Below are 17,689 nucleotides of genomic sequence, written 5' to 3'. Positions count from 1 at the left end.
TAATGCTTAAGTTGTTACTCGTGTACTGATATAAGTAGGACACGTGATATCCCGGAACTTTGAGAAAAAAACACTTTATATCGGAGTTGTGTCTATATGGCTATGCATGTTCATGTTATGAGGCTAGTCAGCAAAGTATCGCTCTCAATTGAATACATGCAGTCACGTCAACAACCCTCATCGAATATTCAAAAAAGGATTACAATAATGAGATGGATCCACCAATCCAAATAAAGGATAAGAGGAAGCTAGATAATCCGCCGTCCCGCTTTCCGGTCAACGACTTCCATTGTTTAGGGCGGAGAAACATGCAATCTTGTCAGTATATCCATCATCTTTGTATTATAGTTTAATGGTTGTTGTACATAGGCACGAGCCACACCCTCCTCGTCCCCGTTGGATGAATCGCAGGTGGGGACGTCCAATTCAATGAACGCTATTTCTTTGTGATTGACAGTAAATGATGATTATGCCATATTTACTATTTCTAAATAATATAATATTCTGAATTTGTTATTATAAAATGTATATATTGATACATTCATCTGTTTAATCATTAATTTGTTACAGTGCATAATATTTTTTTAACTGTTTTAATCCTCGTACCCACTACATTCTCCATTAAAGTGTTGAATTGTGTCTTGGATCCTACGGTTTAAAATGATCCACTTGAGAATGGATGGAACATCAAGGTTTGGATTGCACTTGATTTTAATATTCTATATGTGGTTTGGGGTTCCACATTGTGTAAGAACAGCCAGATAGCCGGGGTATCGGGCTGGTCCGTCTTTAGCCAGTGGGCCTGTCTAAATTGTAGTTTTTTCCCCAAAAATTCTCTTTAGTTGGTTAATAGCGGGGCCACGGATGTGCCGGTGTGTAAAAGCCTGGGCCAATTTCTGGTCCCAGTCCGTTCCTGGATACCCCCATGTGACCTCCCATCCAGATTAGTGACCCAATAACAGATGACTCATCACAACTAGCCTTTAAAATGCAACACTCCCCACAGTTGGCCATTGTTGGTTGCCTATAGGTGTGTGTTTTCCTCTATATGTCCAATGTTTACCAATCAGAGGAAGAAGATGGCTGATATGATTTAAGTGTGAATGTTTTAAACATAGGTATGTTACAGGTAGAGTATAGGGAGAGGTGGGTAAGGTAGGTCACGCATAGGTGGATTACAGACCGCAAAGATGCATACAATCCATCAAAGATGCTTTTACACCAATCATCCGCAACACCATGGACTGAATCAACCCAGATCAAATACATGGCAGACCAAAGTAATCAACAGAATTGGAAACCGATCGATATGATTGAATCTCATTTATTTCCATTGGTTTGGAAATGTAGACAGTTGATACAGTACGGGACATTGTGTCTGTAGCCAGTGGTCTTAATGTCCAGGCAGTGACTGGGTTTGCTTTGGTAACACGGCCGCATCGTTATGATGGCAATAGGTTGAGACAGGGCCACTGTATCAATATAAACTGGCTGAAGTCAGTGAGAATAGTAGAGAGGCCTAATATACAACACATTACAATTGTGGGCAGAAAAAATACAAAACCGCAATACCTTTTTAAACCATACTGTGCTGGCTTAGGTCTTTTCTAGCACGGTTCCAGCAACAATGGTGATTGCGTAACCAGGCCAGCTTTGCTCGGCTCAGTAGTGTGAAACGGTTATAGTGGTGATTCCCAGCAGGATTGAGGTCAATTATATTTATATTTCAATTTCCAGTCATTTCAGGAATACACAAAAATTCAAATTCTCTTCAATGCTTTGCAATGAGGAAAATGTGAAATTTGAATTTGGTTTACTTTCTGAATTGGCCCCGACCCTGATTCTCAGCAGTTCAGGACCACCATCCATTTACTCTCTGGTCCACTTTATGGCCCAGCCTGCACCTCTCCGTGCGGAGCAGCGCTCCACGTCCTTCTCCCTATCCAGAAGGAACTCCCACAGCAGCTGGTTAACCTTCTCCGGCTGGTCCTGCTGTACCCAGTGGCTGCACCCAGGGATGGTGTGCAAGGTGACGGACCCCCGGGCGTAGGGCCTGGTGCCCCCAGACATCCCCTCTACCAGGATGCTGTCAGCCTCGCCCCAGATCAGCAGGCACGGCACCTCCACCTCCTGGTGCTTGTAAAGGGCGTTACTGGAATCATATTAAATATACAATAAAAAGTTCTATAAAACATATTGGTTTTACGTATTTTTTCCTGGTCCAAACAAAGTACTGGTATGCTGTTTTCTTTCTATATTTCCATGTCCATCTTTTGTATATTTGTATTTTTTGTGGTGATTGCAGGAACAAAATCACCAAGGTGGTGATTCAGTGTCAGATACTGTATGTTGGTGGGAAAAATGGAATTCTACACACAAAACTGCAAATCAAACTTATTGTTATTTGATAGTCCACATGTTATCAAAGGATATCGAGGCGGTTAGCTATATATTTCTGACCTGAGTAGTGAGCGATAGTAGTTGAGGGGTGCGGTCAGCCCGCCAGGTTGGGACAGGCGGTAGAGATACCCCTCGAGCTGAGCTTCAGTCAGCCTGCGGGCACGGTTCCTGATGCCACCACGACCCCCACACAGCAGACTACGCACCAACTGGACACAAAAACACAGGAGAGGATGAGATCCATGGTACTATGACCTGTAATCATGAAACAAAACAGGGTGGAGGACTCAAACAGACCGTATAAATTAGTTTTACATGCAATTCTATGGGAGGACAGGACCTGGGTTCAAATAGTATTCGTTTTCTTTCAAATACTTTGAACGTACATGCCTGGAGGGGCAGATTTGCGGGTTGTGTACTTTTGGGACTATTCCATTGCACCATGAAAGCTCAATAGTGTGCATGAATGTAACTATACGAGTCATAGAAGAGAAAGTGCCTCTATGCTGGTGTGAGTTTCTTAGACACTACCTTGAAGTCCTCCAGTGATAGTGTGAACTCTGGGAGTGCAGGGAGCTGGAAGAAGCAGGCATGACCACAGCGCAGGAGCTCAGAGGGTCTCCTCAACACTGCATCTAGGTGGAGAAAAGAGAGATCACATTATACATAGCCAGTTAGGACATTTCCAATATGCTTCAATTCTCTGGAAAAGCAAACTATACTGATCGAGCATCGAACGGAACCTATTTTAAAGCAAGTCCATAGATATGGTACGGTTCAGTACACATAAGGGAAAGTAATAGAACACACACATGCAGGTACACACTCATCATTACCTAGCCAGGAGGCAGGGTGCGGTGCGTTCATGATGACCAGTCGCTGCACCATATCAGGCCTCTCCAGCGTGAAGTGCCAGGCCAGCATACCGCCCCAGTCATGGCCCACCAACACACAACTGGTGTGGCCTGAAATCCCAGAAGAAACAATAAACTGTTGAACCTTTGAGGCCCATTGAACTCCTTTTGGTTCTACAGCACCATTTCCTCTAGTAATGTAGGATATTTACTACTAATTTCTCCCTCTGTCGTAGACAGTGAAGTCTGCATACATAGCCTGCTGTATATCAGGGAAATTCCAACTAATGGCATTCAGCCCTCAAATACTGCTGGTTTTCTTTTTTAGCTGATAGTTCATTCCTTGTACGGAGAGACCACACACATCTGGTGTCCCTGTCCCAGTTCCCTGATTAGAAGGATAGACCAGCAGAACTTCAGCCCTCGAGGGCCAGCAGTTAAATAGCCCATATTGTATACCGAGGCTAACACGTGTAGCGTACCTAATTCATCAATGGCGTCCCTGATATCGTAACAGAGTTTCTCCAGAGAGTAGTCCTCTAGCTGGGAGGGTGCGTCAGAGTCGCCACAGCCACGCAGGTCCATTGCCACCGTGTGGTACTGCCCACTAAACCCACACAGCTGGTAGCGCCACGAGTACCTGAGATAGAGATAACGGGAGAGAGGATTATTACTTTGCTTGAAGCTGGCAGGTATAATTGTATTATGATATAGTTATAATGCGTTGTAAAACTCGTCCCTGGCATGTACAGTGTGTCAGGAGATGTGATAATGCTTTATAATGTAATAAAACAAGGAGTGGGTGTGTGTGTTACCAATTCTCTGGGAATCCATGAAGGAAGAGCATTAGAGGCTTCCTGCTGTCTCCCTTGGTTACATAATGGAACCTCAAACCAGAGCTCTGTGATAAAAAAGGGAGAAGAGGGAGATGGGGGGATAGATAGAGGTGAGAGGAGGAGATGGAAAGAGAGGAAGACGGCAGAGAGAGATAACAGCTGCTGTGCTTTCCATCAATCTGGGAATTTGAAAGTGTTTGGCAGAACTACCCTGTTCTTTTTACATAGTTGTCTGTCCTCCAGCTTCTAATATTAGAGTAGAGTAGAGTGGAGATAGATAAGGTTGAAACGGGTGTGTATCCCAAATGGCACTCCATTCCCTAGATAGTGTACTACTTTTCACCAGGGCTCAGTATATCCCAAATGGCACTCTATTCCCTAGTTAGTGTACTACTTTTCACCAGGGCTCATAGAGCTCTGGTCAAGAGTTGTGCAATGGGTCCTGGTCAAAAGTGGCGTGTTGAGTTCCATTTGGGATGCAGACAGGGAGGTGGAGTGGGTGATCAAACTAAAATTAGGTACAACCCCTCAACTCTTGCACACATTAGTCAACTGAGCAATTGTCAAGACAGATAAACAGATAGCCTAATGTTGTATTTCACTTGAAAGACCCATTGATATTTTATTTACCCCGCTATCCCACCCAAACATATTTGATTTTCATATGTTTTAGGGAAATCATTAAGTACTCACCAATTGCTGACTGCAATAAAATATAAAAGTAGCAAACGTTATCCCGACAATAGCGGTGTTTTTCTCTCTCAGTCCTATCTATTCTTACCCTGCCCCACAAGTAGCCGTGTTTGCCCAGAGTGGGGTCACGCAGACAGGCGGGCTGCTTCTTGCGGACTGTCCATTGGAAGGTCCCGTAGGGGTCTTTCAGTGCACGCCATGCGATCCGGGTAAGAACTAGTCCGGCTGTGATTCCAGCCGTGCCATATACAAGAAACCAGTACAGCACAGACTGAAACCACAGACACAATCTGGTCGGAATCAGGAGAAGGTCCACGATCACGGAATTGCTCATTGCTCGCCTCCTTATTCTAGTTTTGGACCGCAGGTTTTAACAGGCTGTGAGTGCGTCTGCTGTGTGTCTGTTGGGAAAGCCCCAGTGGCGCGTCCGCTTCTTCAATTTGGCTTATTGGAAAGAGCGTACCTTTCCCGCCTCATTTCAATACCCGATGATTTCACATGTGCAATGTCCCCATGTTTTTGGAATACTTCGTGATATTTCTCAGGAAGTTTCACATGTGGATTTTCACAAGTGATCACAACCTTTCACATGTGAAATCATGTGGTTCTGGGACACTTCACATGAAGTTTCACATGGATTAAAATGTTCACGATGCCCTGCAAAGTCATTAGATTGTCCACAGAACGTCACGAAATAGCCAGTGTTTTCCACGTACATAGGCTATTTGACATACATGATTACATTGTGTATGTTTATTTACACATTATTTATTATTCAACATGTCCTCACCTGGGATTTGAACTCACAACCTCCTGGTTCACAGCGTTACGATCTTCCTCTAACGCCACCATGTATGTCTGTGTTACTGATTGATTTCAGCCGTATTCCTACACTTTCGACTTCAAAGTCAATCTCAACTTTATGTCATATACTCAATAAAACGATTTCAGTACCTCTAGAAATACAATTATCTGTGAGGTCCCATCAGTTGAGCGTTGAATTTGAAACAGATTCAACCACAAAGACCAGGGAGGTTTTCCAAAGCCTCTCTAAGGCCACCTATTTTATTTTACCATTATTTAACTATGCAAGTCAGTTAAGAACAAATTCTTATTTTCTATGACGGTCTAGGAACTGCCTTGTTCAGGGGCAGAACGACAGATTTTTACCTTGTCAGCTCGGGGATTCGATCTTGCAACCTTTCGGTTACTAGTCCAACGCACTAGCCTACCTGCCGCCCCTATTGGTAGATGGGTGAAAAAAAAGCAGACATTGAATATCCCTTTGAACATGGTGAAGTCATTAATTACACTTTGGATGGTGTATCAATACACCCAGTCACTACAAAGATACAGGCGTCCTTCCTAACTCAATTGCCGAAGAGGAAGGAAACCACTCAGAAATTTCACCATGAGGCCAATGGTGACTTTTAATGGCTGTGATAGAAAACTGAGGATGGATCAACATTGTAGTTACAATACTAACCTAAAATGACAGTGAGGAAGCCTGTACAGAATAAAAATATTCCAGAGCATGCATCCTGTTTGCAACAAGGCACTATAGTAATACTGCAAAAAAAGAGGCAAAGCAATTACATTTTTGTCCTGGTATGAATACTTTCTGAAGGCACTGTATATGCTACATGAGGAAGCATCACTTTCTCTCTCCCTCAAAAGTTAATATCCCTAAGAAAGTATGGGCTAGTTTTACAGATAGATTGCACCAGTACTGTAGTACATTGTACTCTAGTCCATAAATAGTCCATCCCCGACATCACTGAACCAAATCTGGGACTTCACTAAGGAAACCAGTCCAGGGCCCTTATTACCATAATCCAATCCAAAGAAAAAAAATACCAGCATTTTGTTTCTTTTTTTATTTTCTATAAAAGAGATGAGTTTACTCCATGATCATAACAGATTTAATCATTGACCTCGACAGACCACTCACATACCAAACAATAACCGAGGAAAATGTTACACAAAACCCCCCAAAAAACAAAAGACCAAAAATGTAACACAAAATAAAATACCTGAATAAAGCAAACTCTGCTGAGCACATTCTGAAGAAGAATCCATATTTATGGCACATCATGTCCATCAGTTACCATGGGGATAAAAATAGGGTATTAATAAAAGGCTTGAAGGAATGAAAAAGTGTTTGAACTTTTCATAACTTGTCTAACAAAACAAAATTATATATAGGCTATTCATATATGGTGGACTACATCAAAATGATGACTGGCTTTAGCAAAGAAACTCGTTCTCTTGTAGCATTTTGTATATTAATCTTCATCCCCATTTCAAATGCTTTTCTATAAATGGGGCACATGCGTCCCTGCGCCACATACTAAAATCATACATACACACTCATCCACACAAACGCTCTGACACACAAATGCTAAAGTGGCGCGGCAGAAACAGGTCTACTTAAAAATGTACTGATTGAATGAAAATGAGAAAGTAGTCGAGTCAAGTGTACACTCATACCACAGAAGTCCAGCTAAAACTAGATTTAAAACCTGAATATCGTTAAATGGGTAAAATATAAAATGCTGACTTTTCCTTTGACTTTTTACACAAGCTTATCCTAAATCTCCCTCCCTCCCCTTCCCACCCGTACATACTGTATCCACCCCAAATGTAATATATGCCAACTAGAATCATAGAACAATACAGGCACTGGAGAAAAACACCATAAGAGAAAACGCAGAGGACAGGGTCAGAGGTCAACCCGTCGTGACCCTCGACCTGTGACCCCCTCGCCAACTCCAACAACAGAATTATAACTTACATGTATCCACTAGAATCGAACAAGAAAAATGATAGAAATCAGAGCTGTTTTTGTAGGGTTTTCTAGAACATTTTTTTTTGTCATATTTATTTCTCGTATTTTTGTACGGCTAAAAGTTTCCCTCTGATTAATTGTAGTCATAATAACAACAACAAGACTCATGCACAGACTAGCCAGGAGGTGGAGCTCTTTTTTGGTCTCTGCTCTCAGCATTACTAAAGTCTGGAGGGTGGAGGTTCATCCCAAATGGCACCCTATTTCCTATATAGTACACTACAGGACCCCATGTGCCCTGGTCAAAAGCAATGCACTATATAAGGAGCATTTTGGATGCATCCTGAAACTAAAATCTGTAAGAAGTGTCTCATCTGTTCTTATAAAGAGCCCATTAAAGTTGCAGTTAGAACTAATTATGTTTTGAGGTTTGCCTCTCACCGCATTCCTTGTCCCCAAATTACATATAAAGTAGAGTGGTGGGCTCACTACCAGATTAGAACCCTTTGGATGTGTTCCAACAACCATACCAGCACACCACTTATTTTGCATGTCCAATACATTGCTTCATTCTAAGTCGTATGCTAGTGTGTATAATGTAACATTATTTTAAATTTTAACTAGGCAAATTCCAGGCCAATATACAAGCAAGGAACAGGGAGGAATCAACACAGTTTACAAATCAAACAGTTCAGTAATAGTTACTGATTCTCTGGTTCAATAGTTAATATGAATCAGCTGCAGAGAGGAAAATGCCATTAATGACCACTTTCCTAGCTGTCTCCTAACGTAATAATACACAATACGGTGGTTAGTGATGGTGAACTCAGATTCAACCCAACCAAGACATAGCTCTAGAAACAGCTGGACTCTGGCTTCATCCAAAATGGCACCCTGTCCCCTTTATAGTGCACTGCTAAACTAGTGCACCATGTAGGAAACCAGGTGCCATTTGGGACTGAGCCTCTGCCTCTAGTAGTGATCAGACTGTTTCGCTCCAGCTTCAGATGAGGAAGAAAACATGAAATATGAAAACTTCAAATGGTTCTTTAATTAATTAACACTTGTTGGAATAATGCATATATTAGGTTTTATCCTCTTTAAAAAAAACTACCTAAACGCTTTGTTTGAAGAGGGGTGACGAGGACACGGGGGAAAAATCTATTTATATATTAAGAAAAAAAACACGTTATATGAACAAAGAAGCATTTTTTTTTTTTTAAAGGAGAAGTGGGAGGAGTTCAGCATTGAAAAGGTAATGGTTGTTTGGCATAGACAGTGGGGCAAGTGTGTTGGTGAGGGAGGGACAAAAATATATATAAAAAAACAAAACAAATACACAGTAATCATAGAATAAGAAAATACCTCTTTACAGTAGATCCTACATAATGAAAAAAGTAATCTGCACTTAATTCTGCTTTCTCCCTCCTCCCACTACCGGCAGACTGTTCCATACTATGTTGTTACTGATTTGTTCATAGGCCCAGGCAAGGGAGAGAGAGGCCTATCTAATGTACGGTCTGTGTGTGTGGACAATGGACAAGAGTGAGGCAGAAGGCAAAGCTGTACTGTACCTCCTCTCCTGGAAAAAACACATGTCAGAATTTGAAGTCCCTCCCCCCTTATACACACACGCCTGTCCCCAACATTTCCTTACATGTGTTCTCTCTAACAAAACAAAAAACAGACCACATAAAAATATTTATTCTGCCTCTCCTCTTATCAGACAGACGTCTGTCTGGCAGTCTATATGAACACCCCAGTCTCCGTCCGTAGATACGCATAGGTACTTTGTTTCTCAGAGCATTTCACCGCTGCTCTGTGTTTCCGTTATCGTCTTTCACTTCCATTTACAAGATTGTTCTCCTTCGCTCTGTCCCGTGTGAAAGTATCAAACAGGTGTGAAAATTACATGACCACCCGGAGTCCTTTCCCTCATGTCTTGTTGCCAGGGGCAACAACAAGGGTCAAATCCCCAGAGAAACGACACCAAACGTGGTTGAAAATATCCTGTTTATGTCGCTCCTTCAATGTGGCATCTTACTTCCAGAGGCTGCATAGCAGAGCAGCTGACAGCCGAGTAGCTCGCCAGTCTAGCTGAAGATCACCCTCTCTGCTCTGGAGGAGGGGGGGAGAGTCGTTTAATTCACATCCTGTATCTTGGTTCATTAAACCCCCCCCACCTGTGATGTCATACAGAAGATTCCATTTCATAAGAAATGTTCAATTCCATATTCATTATTCTGTGATGTGTTCTTTTTTCAGTGTTAAGTTTGTGGGGGTTCTCTCGTCATCAGAACAAGTTCTCCTCAAAGATAGCCATCAGGTCGCTTTGGAAATTCATGTCGATGGTCGCCGCCATCTGTAGAGGGGAGAGAGATTGAGGCGTCAGAAGAGCTGAGAGACTGAACATGGCATAGGGACTGATCATAAACTCACTGACACCGCTTTTGTGCTTCTCCCCTTCTGTCAATTCCCAAAGACATGGATATGTAAAATTGTTTTACAAAATGCAATACTATGAAACACACAGGACAATAACCCTACAGTAACAAACAAATAACCCAATCCCCCAACTATTAGTGATGGGGATTTTTTTTAAAATTCAGTTACATATTGGGATTTGACGATTACCGTATCGTTTTGACAATGTCGCAATATTATTTTTGCACTAGTTGTCTGTATCCATTATTTGTCCTTCCCAGCCCTACCAACTATGTGGGAAACTAGTCTCACCGCTTCTCTCCTCCTCCTCTCCTGCTCGCGGCGTCGCGCTAGCTCCCTCTGCTGGTCCTGGGCTGAGGGCTGGGGCGGTGTGGGGGCCTGTGGGGGCTGGGGGAGGGCAGCGGGCTGGGCCTGGGGGGCTGGTGCCTGGGGTTGCTGCTGGGGCTGGGGGGCCTGGATGTGTTGCTGCTGCTCCAGACGTCTGCTTCGAGGCTCCTCATGAATCCTCCTCGACTGCTGCTGAGGCTCCAGGATATCCTCATCATCCCGGTCACGACCCCTGAGAGAGAGAGAGAGAGAGAGAGAGAGAGAGAGAGAGAGAGAGAGAGAGAGAGAGAGAGAGAGAGAGAGAGAGAGGAGTGAGTTTCACAAAGGCTTTGTAGCAAACTTTCTCGAATGACCAAGACTTACTCATAGAACAGCAAAGTGCTTCAATTTGACAAATCTTGTTCATTCATAGAGACGGAGAGAGCAACAGAGAGAGCAAGGAACGAGTTTCGCAAAGGCTTGGTAGCTAACGTGGAATGTTCTTTCTCTCGACAATCCCGGATCCGCAAGACTCAGAACAGCAAAGTGAAACTTCATTTGACAAATTTTGTTCGCTCACACACACACACACACACAGAAAATGCATTGTCAAACATCGATGTTGAAATACCAAAAGAAACATTGAATGCAGGGTTGAAACACCTCAGAGTTTTTGAAGACAACCCAACTGTAATCCTCACCGTAGTTTCTCCTGCTCCCGGCGCAGTTTGTCCCTCTCAGCCTGCTCTGCCTGGGCCTTAAGAGCCTTCTCCCTCTCCTCTTTCTCCCGGGCGGCCCGGCGGAACTGTTCGAAGCTGTCGCTAGACGACTTCACTGCAGACAAGGGCGCTGACGTGAACTTCTGGGCCAGGCTGGCCCACGAACCCATGTTCTTCAGTTTCACATCCTGACCGACGGATAGATGGAAAGAGAGACGGATGGCGACAGACAGAGAGAGTGAGACAGGCAGATGACAGCGAGGGAGGGGATTGAGGGAGAGCAGATATGTTAGTATTTGACTCATCACATAGCCACTCGTTTCAATAGTTTGGGTATGATGGTATTCTCATAATAAAAGATAATATACAGAGTATATCAAATTAGGAACATTGAGTTGCACCCCCCCACTTTGCCCTCAGAACAGCCTCAATTCATCAGGGCATGGAGTCGTCCACAGGGTGTCGAAAGCGTTCCACGGGGATGCTGGCCCATGTTCGCTCCACTTCCCACAGTTGTGACAAGTTGAGAGGATGTCCTTTGGGTGGTGGACCATTCTTGACACACCCAGCAGCAGTGCAGTTTTTGAAAGAAACTGGTACACCTGGCACCTACTACCATACCCTGTTCAACGGCACTTCAATAGTTTGTCTTGCCCATTCACCCTCTGAACGGCACACCCACATCCTCCCCTTCATCTACACCAGTGGTCACCAACCTTTTCTGAGTCAAGATCACTTTGAGTCAAAACGCATGCCGAGATCTACCGCTCTGATTTTTTATTAACATGACTTAAAATGTAAGCCTATGCAACATTAACCAATTAAACAGTTCTGTAGCAATGAGTTTTGCGCAGTAAGCTACAGGCCCAATACATTATCACCGCATACTGGCTTTGCTTGAATTTACCTGCAAATGCTTTGTGGTCTGGGACATTTTTTTAAATTCTAATTCAAAATTTGAGGTAGGCGACATGATCCCAACGGTAACAGATCCATTGTTTTATTACTTGGGAGGCACAGCTGAGTGAGCATACATTTAAATCATTTGCTTTTTATTTTACTGGGCTGAAGGAGCCTGCATCTGATGGTCAGTCTCAGCAGAGGGAGAGAGCAGCAGACTGAGGGTCTGTCTCTCAACATCTCTCCGCTCTCCCTTTCCTCCACTGACCAAAAAGGGACACCGTCATCCAGCTGATGTTTAAACTCAAGTCACACCGCATTATTTCTGCCTCATGCACAAATTCATGTTGTTACTCCTATGAACAGAGAAAGTGAAATATTCCTTGATATTTAAAAAGACCCAAGCCCCTAATAACAACAACACAAGCCTATAGATACACTTTCCTACTCATTCATTACTGCTGCAGTGCTTGTTGTAGCGCTGAGTGGAAATAGGAAGAATGTGCATTTTATGGGTTATAAAAAGTGTTGAATACGAAGTGTTGACAGAGCTGAGTGAGAACTTAATCATGAACTCAGTCATAAAAACAGCAGCTCTTTGATGTGTTCGTTAACAATCTCTCTAGTCATGGTTTTAAACGTTCTGAAATCTCACGGTATCAATTTTGCTCTGGCTTTCTTTTATGCCTGCTACGTTACTGCAGACACTGTCATCTGCGCCATCTGATTGGCCAGCGTGCACTTGATTTCCTCTCCAGGCCCACCGGGAAGGCAGAGTTAGTACCTTCAGACACATGAAATGGCAACAGTTTTCAGCTGCCCTGTGCGCCGGGTAGGCATTGGCTGCACCTACCACCAACAGCCCGAGACTAATAAAAAATACAAAAAATAGTAACAAGACTTTATCTTTAGTTTTTTTACAGAAATGTTTGGAGATCGACGAGTCGATCGACCGGCTGGTGACCACTGATCTACGGTGATTGAAGTTGATTTAACAAGTGACATCAATAAGGGATCATAGCTTTCACCTGGATTCACATGGTCAGTCTGTCGTGGAAAGAGCTTCATGTTTTGTATACTCTGTATTACATTTACATTTTAGTAATTTAAGAGACGCTCTTATCCAGAGGAGCAATTAGGGTTAAGTGCCTTGCTCAAGGGCATGTCGACAGATTTCTCACCTAGTCAGCTCTGGGATTCAAACCAGTGATCTTTCAGTTGCTAGGCCAACATTCTTAACCACTGGGCTACCTGCCACCCATAGGTTTACAATACGGTGTATGTGTGTATGGCAACGTGCTGCTCTGTCTTCCACCCACCTGTACCTTTTTGGGGGCGACGGGCGTTTTGGGCTGCTGTTTGAACTTGTCCTTGTCTGGCAGGGAGGAGGAGGAGGAGGAGGAGGAGGAGGGAGGACCGCTGGGCTCTGAGGAACAACGGATGACCGGCCGAGAGCTGTCCATCGACTTCACATCTGATGCACAAAAACACACACAAGGAATACAGAACATGTCAAAAAGAAAAGACACGTGCTCGTTTGTTTTACACACAATCACGTTCATTCTTGTGGAACGTGTGTCTGTCTACAGATGAGCACTATTCCCCAATACTGTTCTTCCACACACAGTACAGCCCCATAAATAGTACCCCCACAAATAAAACACACTAGGCTGGGAAATATGGCCAAAATATCTGACTGTATTTTATGTTTTTGAATGATAAAAGTTCTACATTTGCTTTATGAGTAGTTCATGACCCCATGGTGGCAACACATACATGTTTTTAATGGGGCTTTCCCCATTCTGATTGTTTTATACTGTTTAATCAAACTTAAACCAAAATCTATTTGGCATATTCATCCATTTCTGCATTTCCTGCACTCATTGGAGATCATTTCCACACTGCCACATAGGGCTTGTTTGTTTTATACTGTTTAACCTATGATATGGGCAATAAATCTAGGCTTTGTTTTTAACCAAATGTTGACTTGCGATTTAGATCAAAACACTTTGAAGTTGTTTGAATCATGGAAATATAATGATTATTATAATTCTATAGTTCAAATATAATAGTAGGTACTTTGAATACAGTGTTTGACATGACAACGAATGAAAATGCCAAGGAGTTATTGTGACAGAGTAGAAACCAAAGTGTTGGTCAGTGTTTCCCAGGGAACCATATAATCTTTGGCTACATTCAACGTTCTCTTTCTTCATGTAGCTAACATTCATGGCTCGCCTATTCCTTTTTGATTTAGAATACACTGATGCACAAACATGCAGATTTAGGTCTACACTAGCACCGAAATCAGGTTGTATTGGCTAGCTACATTTGTTCTGACGCAGAACATTTATTTGCTAGCCAGCTGACTAGCAATTAGCATTAGCAGCTAAGACGATTTATTTTAGCCAAAACTTGCCAACAAAAGACAAACTAGCTGTGTGCAGACTGTCTGGTTTGGCGCCCCCCCCCCCTCCCTTGGGTTGTGCCGTGGCGGAGATCTTTGTGGGCTATACTCGGCCTTGTCTTAGGACGGTAAGTTGGTGGTTGGAGACATCCCTCTAGTGGTGTGTGGGCTGTGCTTTGGCAAAGTGGGTGGGGTTATATCCTGCCTGTTTGGCCCTGTCCGGGGGTATCATCGGATGGGGCCACAGTGTCTTCTGATCCCTCCTGTCTCAGCCTCCAGTATTTATGCTGCAGTAGTTTATGTGCCGGGGGGCTAGGGTCAGTCTGTTACATCTGGAGTATTTCTCTTGTCTTATCCGGTGTCCTGTGTGAATTTAAATATGCTCTCTCTAATTCTTTCTTTCTCTCTTTCTTTCTTTTTCTCGGAGGACCTGAGCCCTAGGACCATGCCTCAGGACTACCTGGCATGATGACTCCTTGCTGTCCCCAGTCCACCTGGCCATGCTGCTGCTCCAGTTTCAACTGTTCTGCCTGCGGCTACGGAATCCTGACCTGTTCACCGGACGTGCTTGTTGCACCCTCGACAACTACTATGATGATTATTATTTGACCATGCTGGTCATTTATGAACATTTTAACATCTTGACCATGTTCTGTTATAATATCCACCCGGCACAGCCAGAAGAGGACTGGCCACCCCTCATAGCCTGGTTCCTCTCTAGGTTTCTTCCTAGGTTTTTGGCTTTCTAGGGAGTTTTTCCTAGGGAGTTTTTCCTAGCCACCGTGCTTCTTTCACATGCATTGCTTGCTGTTTGGGGTTTTAGGCTGGGTTTCTGTACAGCACTTTGAGATATCAGCTGATGTACGAAGGGCTATATAAATACATTTGATTTGATTTGTAAGATAAACTAACAGTGTAATTGTAAAACCTTTGTGGATTTATATTAAGGAGCAAAGTGGAAAGCAGCATCGCTGTCATCGACGTCTTGTTGCATCTGCTGCATTGACTATGCAGACTCAAGTGGCCTCGTGGTCGAGCAACAACTGCACAACTGTCACTTGAGTGACAGGGGGCGGGGGCTTGCTGAGAGAGTGAGAGCAACGACTCAAGTAGCGGAGTAAACTATAAAAGATGACGTTACACACGGCGGAGTGGCGTATTTAACAAACCAAACATTGAAATACCGTTATAGAAGGTAAAGTAAAAACCCAAACCAGTATATAGTAAAATACAGTATACCGCCCAGCCCTAACACACACACAGACACAAAGTTTTGTATTGCTATCCTTGTGGGGACCAAAGAATTGATTCCCATCCAAAATCCTATTTTCCTTAACCTAACCTTAATTCCAAACCCTAAACCTAAAATAAATAAAAAAATCCTTGTGGGGACCGGCAAAATGTCCCCACATACGAGTGTACTCACTCTGCTGTGCGTGGCCTGGTAGAGAGGGCTTGCTGTGGCTGTCTGGGTGTTTGTGAGGGTCTTGTCTCATGGCTGGGCTGAAGGGCTCTCCTCCTCTCATCACCGGAGAGGGAGGCAACTTCTCTTCTTTCAAGGTTACCAGGGCCGGGGGCGCACGCTGCTCCTTCAACACACAGCACACGGCCGGACAGGGTTAACGGCACATTCTGGAAGATGTTCTGCTCTTCAATGGTCGTTTCGATGAATGATATACACCCATTAAAAACACTCAGGATTGTCGCTTAAATGCTTGCTGTCCCTTCAACAAGCACATAGAAATGCAGGTTAACACGTACATTCCTCACACACACACACACACACACACACACACACACACACACACACACACACACACAGGCTCTATCGAACTTCACACGGCACAACCAGACAAGACCAGGGATTCAGATAGTGTGGTTTTCATTCAAATACTTTCAGCTTTCGTTTGAGCCTGCAGCACTTTTTTTTTTTTTTAGGACTAGTCAAAAAACTCCATTGTGCCAGGCAAGCTCAAACAATCCAGCGAAGCTGTAGTACTTGATAGAAAACATTATTTGAATGCGCGTTCGCAAAACCGATCCAGATGCAGACTGACAGAAATAGAGACAGATACACACACGCGCTACTCACTTTCTTGGGCTGCAGGTTGTGTGGCGGAGACTGGTGCGTTATGGAGGGATACTGGGGGAGGTGGGGGGAATGCATCATGATGGGGGAGGGGTTCTCCCTTAGGTGCCCTGCAGGCAGAAGAGGGAATGAGTAGAATCACCATTTAGTCGGATTCAAAACCTACAGCGCAGTGTCCTAACATACCGAAACACACGACGGTCCAGGTCGTCTCTTTTGCAGTCACGCTGTATAGATTATTATAACATAGCAATGTAGTTCCTGAGACACTACACACTTTCTCCAGGTTTTGAGAGATCTGAGGCCTTTCAACCAATATAATCAACACTTGAGTCTCACCACTGTTATATGGATCAGCCTTGATCTGTCGAGGGGAGGGGTGTTGCTGTTGCTGGATGATGTGCTGTGCTTTGACGGAGGACTGCATTGACCCCTTGTGTTGCCCTGCAGCGGCCTGCCTGTCTGACTGACCCGTCTGCTGTGCCACCGGCCCCTGGGAGGGGTAACCCATCTGGGCATGCTGCTGCAGGTGGCGGGCTACTTGGTGCGGGGGTAGGATCTGGCGCGAGGGGGGGATGGGCTTGGACTGGGGCTGGGGGGGCTGGACTGAGAGCTGGGGGGGCTGAAGAGAGGAGGTCTGGGAGGGCTGGACCTAGGATAGGAGGATAGGATCAATTTAATGTCCCAGAGGGCAAATATTTACCAAGACACAGAGTGACTCTGTATAAGAAATAAACGTACATTACACACACACAACAAATACAATACAAATATTATATACACATTATGTGGACCCAAAGAAGAGAAGCTGCTGCTTCTGCAAAAGCTAAAAAGGGATCCAAATAAACTAGGGCTGATATTCCTGTTCTGCTAAGCACTCAAAATGTAATGAGTACTTTTGGGTGTCAGGGAAAATGTAAGAAGTAAAAAGTACATTATTTTCTTTAAGAATGTAGTGGAGTAAAAGTAGTCAAAAATATAAATAATGAAGTACAGATACCCCCCAAAAACTACTTAAGTAAAAATATTTTATGCCACTGGTAAATTGTATGTTTTCATATTTTTTTTAAAACAATTCCAGCCAGAATAACCAACTGTTTTTGGCAAACTCTGATAATACTAGCTCCCTGCGAATCAACATCCCTGTGTTTTGAGAGAAATGTCTTAGTTTGACCGGTGTTGCGGAAGAAAATAACTGATTCGATAAATTGAACGAAGTGCTGCGCATAGCCTGTATACGAAGGAGCGAAAT

At 43.7% G+C, this 17,689-nt stretch overlaps 2 protein-coding genes across 8 annotated transcripts in view; both read right to left on the bottom strand.

Annotated features, from left to right (window-relative positions):
* Positions 1-1,307: 1,307 nt before the first annotated feature.
* On the bottom strand, positions 1,308-5,213 carry LOC115170889 (epoxide hydrolase 4). 2 transcript variants are annotated; one of them, XM_029727240.1, is made up of 7 exons: positions 4,872-5,213; positions 4,070-4,155; positions 3,737-3,894; positions 3,237-3,365; positions 2,932-3,035; positions 2,461-2,609; positions 1,308-2,152 (listed from the first exon to the last, which is right to left on the bottom strand). In XM_029727240.1, the coding sequence occupies exons 1-7, from the start codon at positions 5,115-5,117 to the stop codon at positions 1,870-1,872; spliced, it is 1,155 nt and encodes a 384-aa protein (XP_029583100.1). In that variant the 5' UTR covers positions 5,118-5,213; the 3' UTR covers positions 1,308-1,869. The 2 variants fall into 2 exon arrangements, with proteins under 2 accessions (XP_029583100.1, XP_029583101.1); XM_029727241.1 differs by having other exon boundaries at positions 4,784-4,876.
* A 1,432-nt stretch (positions 5,214-6,645) lies between these two features.
* The window catches only part of brd4 (bromodomain containing 4), a 65,000-nt gene continuing 53,956 nt past the window's right edge, over positions 6,646-17,689 (bottom strand). For 4 of the 6 annotated variants that reach the window (XM_029727238.1, XM_029727239.1, XM_029727234.1 and 1 more), the window contains 7 exons: positions 16,777-17,089; positions 16,441-16,547; positions 15,775-15,937; positions 13,261-13,415; positions 11,024-11,229; positions 10,308-10,575; positions 6,646-9,933 (listed from right to left, as the gene is read on the bottom strand). In XM_029727238.1, the coding sequence (XP_029583098.1) occupies positions 9,865-9,933; positions 10,308-10,575; positions 11,024-11,229; positions 13,261-13,415; positions 15,775-15,937; positions 16,441-16,547; positions 16,777-17,089 (1,281 nt within the window). In that variant the 3' untranslated portion in view covers positions 6,646-9,864. The remainder of the gene's footprint in view (positions 9,934-10,307; positions 10,576-11,023; positions 11,230-13,260; positions 13,416-15,774; positions 15,938-16,440; positions 16,548-16,776; positions 17,090-17,689) is intronic. The other 2 variants (XM_029727236.1, XM_029727237.1) reach the window with 2 other exon arrangements.

Source organism: Salmo trutta, chromosome 32 (genome assembly GCF_901001165.1).
Source record: "Salmo trutta chromosome 32, fSalTru1.1, whole genome shotgun sequence".
In the NCBI taxonomy this organism is placed as follows: Eukaryota; Metazoa; Chordata; class Actinopteri; order Salmoniformes; family Salmonidae; genus Salmo; species Salmo trutta.
Note: the sequence above shows the minus strand (reverse complement) of the source record. Positions and strands in the feature narration are given on the sequence as shown.

What these genes read in the sequence shown, in the direction of transcription:
- LOC115170889 (XM_029727240.1), bottom strand. Translation starts at nt 5,117, where the DNA reads ATGAGCAATTCCGTGATCGTGGACCTTCTCCTGATTCCGACCAGATTG. An exon ending in ACGGCTACTTGTGGGGCAGG is followed by an intron (nt 4,156 to 4,871) that starts GTAAGAATAGAT and finishes TTTTTATCACAG; the next exon opens with AGCTCTGGTTTGAGGTTCCA. An exon ending in GCACCCTGCCTCCTGGCTAG is followed by an intron (nt 3,036 to 3,236) that starts GTAATGATGAGT and finishes TTCTCCACCTAG; the next exon opens with ATGCAGTGTTGAGGAGACCC.